Genomic DNA, 9,065 nt, shown 5'->3' with positions numbered 1-9,065 from the left:
AGTGGAAAGCCACTACAAGTCCCACAGTGCAGCGGGGCGAGCAGGAGGAGGAACAAAGGTTGCCCGGATAGCCGCTGCGGGAAGCTGGCCTTGGTTGGAAAGACGGTCCCTGGGCTCGGTTCAATGAAGGACTACATTTCCCAGCAGGACGTGTGGCACGTGCTAAGAGGACGGACAAGGGAGGGGCGATGGGAACATCTCACACAGACCTCTCCTTCTTCCCCATGCCGTGACACCCCGCACTTTGCACGCCGGGATTTGTAGTTCCGGAGCTGTTCATAGGGAGGTGGGGTAGCTAGTCTTTGTCGCGCGCTTCCCAGTTTTTTTTTTTTGGTTGAGGGTTGGAGGGGGAAGAAGGAAAGACGTGCCAGGTCCAAAGGACTCCTGCGCTTGCGCGTTGGGACCTTGGTGGGGCGGGGGCGGGCGGAGTCACGGCCGAGGAGAGCCCAGACTGGCTGAGCGCGTGAGTTTATGGAAGAGGAGGGAAGGGAGGGGGGCGCTGATTGCCTTCTCACGTGGTGTAGGGCTGGTCAGTTCCGTGTTGACACCTCCTTCCTTCCCTCCTCCCCCTTTCCCCCATGCCGGCCCCTCCCCTCCTTCCTGGAGCCCCAGAGGAGGGAGCCGCGGGCAGGCGGCGGCTGTGGTGGTTTGGGGCACCGTGGATGAGTGGTCGCGGCGCGTGGGGGTGGGGGAAGCGCGCGCGTGGGTAAGAGTGTGTGTGAGAGTGAGCGTGCGTGCGTGCCCACCTCGGCACGGCGCGGACTGCATGCAGTGAGCCGGCACGGCGGAGGCGGCCACTGGCCCCCGAGGCTCGGTGCTCGGCGCCCGCAGCGGGATGTTCTCCCGGAGGAGCCACGGGGATGTCAAGAAATCGACCCAGAAAGTGCTGGACCCGAAGAAGGACGTGCTGACCCGCCTGAAGCACCTCCGAGCGCTCCTAGGTGAGGGGGGTCGCGCCGCGGCGGGTTGCTAGGTGACGGGCGGGGGGGCTGGGGAGACCCGGGGGCGCGCACGCGGCTGGACCCGGACCGGGGCTGGGAGTCTGGGGCTCACCTGCCCCGCGCGGCGCAGGACTTTCCCACAGGGCCGCCTTGCTCAGCCTTTGGCGCGGTGGAAAACTGTCCGGAGTTTCCGGGTGCTGAAAGGAGGTCTTGGAAGAGGCTCCCAGGTGGTGGTGGTGCCCCACAAAGATCCCCCAGATGCCCCTCAAAGTGAACTGGGGCTTGGAGGGCCAAGAACCGAGCAGCGCTGTTTTATTCATGACTGTCATTGGCTTAACACTGTCCCTAGCGCTTAATGAACATTTATGGAATTGGACTGGCTACCTCGCCGTTTAAAAACGTGTTGGTAAAGGTTCCTACTGCGGATCTGGGCTGTTGGATCTCTTAGGTAACCCCCAGGGCCGGGGCCAGCCTTTGCCACCTGATAACTTCTCTTGGAGAGTAGACGCAGAAGCAAGGGCACCCAGTGGTCACGACACACTCCCTCCAACTTTTCACTCTCAGCAGTCTGTGAAATGGTTGTTTGTCTTTTGACACCTGCCTCCCGAGTTGAGAGAGGATTCCCCCTTCACGCCTTTAGAAATCAAATGATAATGATTGTTTTTTCTCAGCTTTCTAGAGTTGGGTCGTGGTGTGGTCTTCTGATAGGTGGTACTTTGGTTGACCATGATGCCAACCCATGTGGGTGCGAAAGTGCTGGCAATACTTCCTGCCCCTTTGAATACTGCATGTATTCTGCTTCTGAGTAGGCGGGGGTGGGGGTGGGGGTTGTCTCTGGCGGAGATGCTTTGTTTTGGTTTCCATTTTCTTATCTTTCTAGATTGTGTCTTTTAAAACTTTTTCTCGTTGTAAGTTATTTAATCTTAGCCTAATTGTTTGGTGACCAAAACCAAATTTAGATATATTTTTCTAAGGAAAAGTTTGACCAAGTCTTTATGTGACCGTTAACGTCCAGACTTAAGCATTTGACTCATAAACTAAGTAATAATATGGTGCAGCAAGATTTTGGTTTTATTTTAATGAATGAAGTTTTTATAAATCTAATTAGCATAAGAGTGAGTTGCTGGTCATTTTCACTTAAATTCCATGACAAATTTGGACTCGTCGACAGGAAAAGAGCACAAAACTATCCTGACTCCTGTTTCATGAAGATTACAAAGTCATGGTTTAAAATGAAAGATAGATAAATGCTTATTGAATGACTTGTTTATTGTTAGTGACTTTAGTAAGCTAGTTTACAATTTTGACGACAATGAACTCAGATTTTCTTTGTGCATTAAACTTTCCTACTTCTCTCTGCAGGTTGCCTTGTGTAGTTTTCTGGACGAATAGTAAATGATCAATACTACCAACTAGTGATATTTTTGTTAAATTGCAAATTGAAATGAAAGGATTTGCTATAGGGTGAATGTTTTGTCTTAACTTTTGTTCTATATGAGCCCACAGAATCGAGTATATTTTGTAAAGTCTGATCCAATTTACCTTAGTTCAGTTTAGTTTTTTAGGGAAAAAGTGTATTCCTACCACTTTCCAAAAGATGTTTTTCAATCTAATCTGTGTTAATTGTTTCATTGTAAGGTTTGTGTCTCATCTTAAGGCATCTCACATATTTGATCTATGAGGCTTGCTTGCTGCCAAAATCATCTTTAGTTTTATCAAATTCAGAAGGTAGTTATTTTTTCTCATTAATTGTATGCATGTATTTTTATGTGGTGTGAGTTATTAAATTTATTTGTTTTTGGTAACATGGCAAAGATTTTGTGTTGAGCTACATAGAATCAGATTGTGGTTCAGTGTTTCTGGAAATTTGTAGTCCTTTAATGTATATATGGGGAAATTTAATTTTTTATTTATAGCCATATCATATACCTTGCTTTGGTGCTACTTTTAGAACCTGAACGTTTAAAAAAAATGAAGCTTAAATTGAAAGATGTAAATTAAGCCATTGTTCTGGCTGAGACATAATCGTTTAGAGATAATGGTAATTACTATTTTAAATTTGCATTTATATAGTACTTTTTATATACTAGCTCCTTAATAACATTTTCCTCTTTATACAAAAATGATGCTGTCAGTACTCCATTAGTAACATAGGATATAAGCTTTGTGGCCTTTTTTGGTAGCTGCTGATCCATCCTTTGTGAACGATAATCTGTATTTCAAGACAAATGGCTAAGATTAGTAATACAATCGGTGGCATGGAGTTGAGTGGCCTGATAACTGGCTCCATTATAGCATCAATAAGTGAGCTTGCATACACACGAATTTACATACAAGTACATATATATGTAGTAGATTGGACAGATACTCTCATTTTGTAGATAGAAAAACTGAGGTACAGTGGTCATACTAATTAATAAACAAATCAAGAACTTTAGATGTATTGCCTTTCCAAGTCAGATGTCCAGAATGTACTGTTTAAATTTTGTCATGGTGATATCAGCCACTTATATAAAACCTTATAGATATAAAATGAAAACCTTGATGTCTCATTATAGCTGGATTCCCAAAGGCTATGCTAGCAGGGCATAAATTGTGGAATGTCTTGCCACATAGAAGAGTTAGGATGAAGGAAGAAGGGGAAGCATTTCAGAAAAAGATAATAGCCTTAATGCAGTTATGGAAGCAGCGATGAACATTATGTAATCATGGGTTAGCGAGGAAAATAACTTGACAAGAGTGATAGGTGCAAATTGAGTATAAGAGGGAAATGACGGATTATATAAAGTAGTACTTGTAGAGGGCTGACATGGTAGGAAATAGTGAAGTTCTGGAGCAGAAGAGTGACTGTATCAATTAACATGTATTTATTAAACACTTACTATGTATCAGGTACAGTGAATACAAAGACATCAATGAAATAGTTCTTGGCCTTGAGGAGTATACAATCTTACCAGGGAGATAGCAAAATAGATACACTATAGGAATGAGAGAGAGACTAAAAAGATTAATCTAGCAATAGCTTTCAGGAGGAGTTGGAAAGATAAAGGGAATGAAATCAGAGACATCAGTGGCATTAATTTAGCTCACAGTCTGGTTTAGGTGGTAGCAAACAGAATAGAAATGAGAAGGTGAATGAGTCACTTTTGAAGGAAAAAAATGGGTCATATTTGCTTATGTGGGACAATGAAGATGATAAGAGTTGAATGTCTTTTTCAAGATTTAGACTTTGATGATGAGGTGATGTTACTGACAGAGAAATTGGGTTGGGGAAGATGATGAATTTAGTTATAGAAAGATCAATAAAATTCTTGGGGTGGAGTTAAGACAATGAAGTGAAGTCAGCATTTTGCTTAGTTCTCCCAACATACCCTCTCCACAACTTAAAATAATGCACTAAATGGAATTCTGAGTGGGAAAGTCAAGAGAAGGTCACAGTGTGTCATTTTTCCAGTTCATTGTAGCTGAGGAAGACAGAAAGAGAGGTCTGCAGACATTGGGGTGGAGGCTGGCCAAGTGTGCCATGTAGCAGAAGTGGCATTAGTGGTGGCAGCCACATCAGCTGTGGGGGCAGTAGCTCAGTGCTCATCTTCAATAATGGAAATGAACACTGGGCCAGAAAGATCTAAGGGGATGTCCATAATAGCACTGGGAGAAAGAACAGGTGACATCTGGCAGCTCTGTTGCCCATTAACCAGTTCTCAGTCAGAGTTTAAGGACAGAAAGCAGTGGAGCAGTTGCAAAGGTGAAGAACCTCTACATGTGAAAGGATCAGAGCTCCCAGATCACTATCATTTGGAAGCACTGAAAACTTACAGGCCTCCAGACTGACTGTGAAATCAGCAGAAGGACATAAAAGGCAGAAGCTCAGACCCAAAATGACAAAATCCGAAGTCAAGAAGTAGACTGGGAAAATGGGCAAATAAGACAAAAATAGAATGTAGAATAGATGAGCTAAAAGGAACTTTAGAGTTTGCCTAGGTCACTTCTCTGATTTGATAGAGGAGGAATCTAAAGTACACAGAGCTGAAGTGACTTGCCTGTCCTAAGATATCAGCAATTGTAGTTAAGTGACAGATCTGGAGCTAGAGCTCATGTTCTTTGCACCATATCATATTATCTAAATTCCATGGACAGGACAGAGAAGCCAGTGAGGGTAAAGCAGCAGAGCAGCCTGAAGAGGTAGCATGTGCCAGGCACGTCAAAGCACATTACCCTCTTAACCACTGTTACCCCTCAGACCCAGGTGGAAATAGTCCAGGACCCTGAGCCCAAGAGCCTTGCATATAGCAGAGTCTTCCAAACCACCAGACTTGGTCTTAGCCCAATTTCTGAAGCCAGTCATTGAAGGGAGAAATTTTGGTGAAAAAGGGGCCCAGCTTCCTCATCACTACAGCAGCAGCTTCTGACCAACCACTGCCAGGCAACTACAGAGAAGACCAAGAACCCCTTCCACACGTTGGTCCTGCTTCTAGCTTAGCCCTCAACTTCATCATCTGGGGAGGCACTTCCTGTGAGAAGAAGTGAGCCATCCCCATGTAGGGCAGACAGGCCAGCAGCCAGGCCAGCAGCCAGGTATTCTTATGAAGAGATGGTAGGCAGCATGTACCAGGCAAGTCAGACTACCCCCTTGACCATTGTCTGCCTTTAGTATGATAGAGACAGTCAGGACTATGAATTGAAAAGATTTGGGAATAGTAATGGTTTTCACACAGTATCCTCAGCCACCATCCTGGAAAACAACCCCAATGGAGATGCAGCATTAGGAACTATTCCTGCACATGCTATAGCCACGAAGATCCAGAAAATAAAGTTCTGGTTGCCAGTCTTTGGCACTATCACATGGTTCAATATCAGAAATTGATAAGATTTTATCAGTGAAAGTGACATTAAAAGGGAGGCATTATTTCCCCTGCTTTGCTTGCACTCCAAGGACTCTGGGACTTTTCTATTAGACTTGCAGTTGAAATCTTCTGTATGTGTTGTCTTCTCCATTGGATGTGAGCTCCTTGAGAGCTAGGACTATCTTTTCTATTTCTATTCTTAGTGCTTTGTACATAATAAGCATTTAATAAATGCTTCATTCATTCATGTGAAAATGTTTTTGCTTGTCAAGTTGATGATTTGAACTGGAGCACAAGTGGGAGGACAAAATGCGAAGTAAACAAGATTTTTTTTCCTTTCCCCTTCCAAAATTTCAAATGACTATTATAGTCTTAAAAAAATAGTTCAGAATATTCATTTGTTGAAGAAATTAAAAGTTGAATTATGGATGAAATCTCAAAATTTATGTTGTTACCCCAAATTTTCCTAGATTTGCTATTTGTGCAAATTGTTTTGTTGTTCTAGCTTCCTTTTCAGCATTGTTCTGAAGAGGCTTTTTTGGAATATCAGGCTTAATCTGACAATACTAGAGGAAAGGTTCTTCTAAGTTTGTATATTGCTGGCTCACTACAGTTGACTTGGCAAGTAGAGCAGATGGCATGATGTCCACATGAACTTTAATGTCACATGGTAGTTTTGTAAACCAAAACAAAACTGATAGGTATAATTCAAGTATAATTCAGCCTTTGTTATTGCCCTTTTCAAATGACCTTGTTTCAAGCGAAATTATGTTACCATTATGGTTTTTTTAACTTTTTTGAAAATATTAAAATTACTTATATGTTTGTATATAGCAAAAATATAATTGGCAATCTATTGCTAGAATGGAAACACCTAACAGTCTGGGAAAAGTAGAAGTGATATGAAAGATTAGGCTCATTTATTTTACTTTAAGTATTTAAAGAAAATTGGGAATAAAATAGTTGGGACATAAATTTAAACATTATAATGTTTGTAGGTCAACTGCCTGCAATAGGAGCTGAAGAAATTAATTTTAGAAACAGAAATGACCTTGAACTTGAAAATAATATTTTTTTAAAAGGAGAATTTAAAGTTTTTAGTACCACACAGTTCAGAGTATTAACATTCATGAAGCATGTTATCTTTCTTTGGAGATTTTCCTTCTTTCTAGGTATATTGAAAAAACACTGATATGAAATTGAATATCTTGATATGAACTAGATACATTTTGTTCCTTCTCCAGTACTAATTTTGTCTAGGGGAGTGTTGTGTACTTGAAGGGTTTTTTATTTTTTCCTTCCTTTTGACATTATGATGATAATGATAAATTTTATATTTGTATCGATGTTCACATTTCATAGAGTTATAGAATTTCAGAGCTAAAGCGAGACCTCAGAGGCTACCTAGTTCAACCCATGCCTGAATAAAAATCAGTTCTATGACATACAACTAGTTGTCTTTCCTTCACAGTTTGAAGACCTCCACTGAGGGTGAATCCACTACACAGCCTATAATGTATGGAATAGCTCTAATTTTGGGGAAATTCTTTCTTACCTCATTTCTAAATTTGCCCTTTTGCACCTTCCACCCATTTCTTCTAATTCTATGCTCTGGTGCCAAATAGAACAAGTCTATTCTTTTTTCCCATTTGGTAGTCTTTCTATTATTTGAAAATAGAACCTCCCTACCTCCCTCTCCCTTCCCTACACATCCCCCTAGGGGTTTAAAAAAAAAGGTATTTTTCTTCACCCTAAACATAGCCAGTTCTTTCAGCTGATTCTTATACAACATAATTTTGAGGCCTCTCATCATTCTGGTTGCCTTACTTTTTGGGCTTTTATCAAGCTGATGAATGTCCTTCCTAAAATGTGTTTTCTAGAACTGGATACAGTATTTTAGTTCTGTCCTGATAAAGTAGAGTGGTACATACCATCCTTTCCCCATTTCTGAGCCTGTGCTTCTCAGTGCTGCCTAAGGTCATACTAGCTTTCTTGCCTGCCGTATCATACACTGTTACTTCATATGAAGCTTGTAGCCCTCTAAAATCCCTATGTCTTTTTTTTTTGTTTTTTGAGATTGGAAAGTACTTTATTGTTTCCACAATTTTTGAAAGTTTCTTTGGTAAGCTGTGGAAAAATCTTACTTTCAAACTTCATAATCCTGCTTAGCTTCTGTATCTTGGTTCTCGCAGACATATCAACATATTTCTCTCCTATATGCACGATCATTCCTCCCATGATAGAAGGATTGGTCTTAACCTCCATTTTCAGGACTTTGCCTTTCTTTAGGAAGCTGTTCAGGACTGTTTTTAATTCTGAAAGAGTTGCATCATCTGAAGCGCAGTAGTAACTGAGCACTGTACTTCTCCACAATGCATACTCATTGTGGTAGAAAATGCTGAAATAATTCCTGGGCTGTTGTTTAAATAACCATTTTCAGCAAGCAGTTTTATGAGATTGATTGTGATAGGGGAAAACTTCTCTTTTGCTGTTACATCACTCAGGGCTTTTATCTTAATAGAACGTTTTATATGGGGATTCATAATAGAGTCAATCATTTTGGGCTCCTTCAAAAGTTTTATTACTCTGAGTAACTCCTTTTCTACCACATCCATTTTATTCTGCTTAGATGCAGCAGAATAAAGAGCAGTGGCGTATCGACCTTCTAGATCCTATACTTGAATTGGAGGCCTGACGAGTTTAGCAAATGGTCTGCCCACTGAAGTAGCGAAGCCACATACCTGCTGGAACATCCCCGACTCACTGGGTGTTGCCATCTTCTCCTGTGGTCAAACCAGAGCTCAGAGTAAAGAGGAGGAAGTCCTATATCTTCTTTTAAATGAACAGAACTAATTATCCTTCCCACATTTTGTATGAAATTAATATTTTGAAACCATATTTAAGACCATTAATGTGTGTTCTGTTCAGCAGTTACTAAGTTCCAACTAAGCAAAGCATTGTGGGAATACAAAGATAGTTATGATGGTCCCTTCCTTCAAGAAACTTTTAGATTCACTCCAAGGTTATAGCTTGTTAAGGTCTTTTTCATCCTTACTTAGTCATTCAGTATGTTAGCAATCCCTTACAGCTTCAGGTCACCTGCAGATTTGATAAGCATGGGTCTATGCTTTGATTCAAGTCATTGATTAAAATATTTAATAGAAGAGATCCCTTGGGCATTCCAATACAGATCTCCTTCCAGGCTGATACCAAAATATTAACAGCTACTCTTTGTATCTGTCCATTCAACTAATTCTGAACCGATCTAACTGTATTATTG

General features: G+C 41.4%; 1 protein-coding gene and 1 pseudogene across 6 annotated transcripts in view; one reads left to right on the top strand and one right to left on the bottom strand.

Moving 5' to 3' along the window:
- The first annotated feature begins 610 nt into the window (after nucleotides 1–610).
- Nucleotides 611–9,065, top strand: part of RALGAPA2 (Ral GTPase activating protein catalytic subunit alpha 2) — a 428,361-nt gene continuing 419,906 nt past the window's right edge. For all 6 annotated transcript variants that reach the window (XM_072634579.1, XM_072634577.1, XM_072634576.1 and 3 more), the window contains exon 1: nucleotides 611–941. In XM_072634579.1, the coding sequence (XP_072490680.1) occupies nucleotides 836–941 (106 nt within the window). In that variant the 5' untranslated portion in view covers nucleotides 611–835. The remainder of the gene's footprint in view (nucleotides 942–9,065) is intronic.
- Nucleotides 7,820–8,562, bottom strand: LOC140520575 (ATP synthase subunit O, mitochondrial-like; annotated as a pseudogene).

This window comes from Notamacropus eugenii, chromosome 1 (assembly GCF_028372415.1).
Source record: "Notamacropus eugenii isolate mMacEug1 chromosome 1, mMacEug1.pri_v2, whole genome shotgun sequence".
NCBI classification, from domain to species: domain Eukaryota; kingdom Metazoa; phylum Chordata; class Mammalia; order Diprotodontia; family Macropodidae; genus Notamacropus; species Notamacropus eugenii.
The sequence above is the reverse complement of the archived record's forward strand: the minus strand, read 5'-3'. Positions and strand labels throughout refer to the sequence as shown.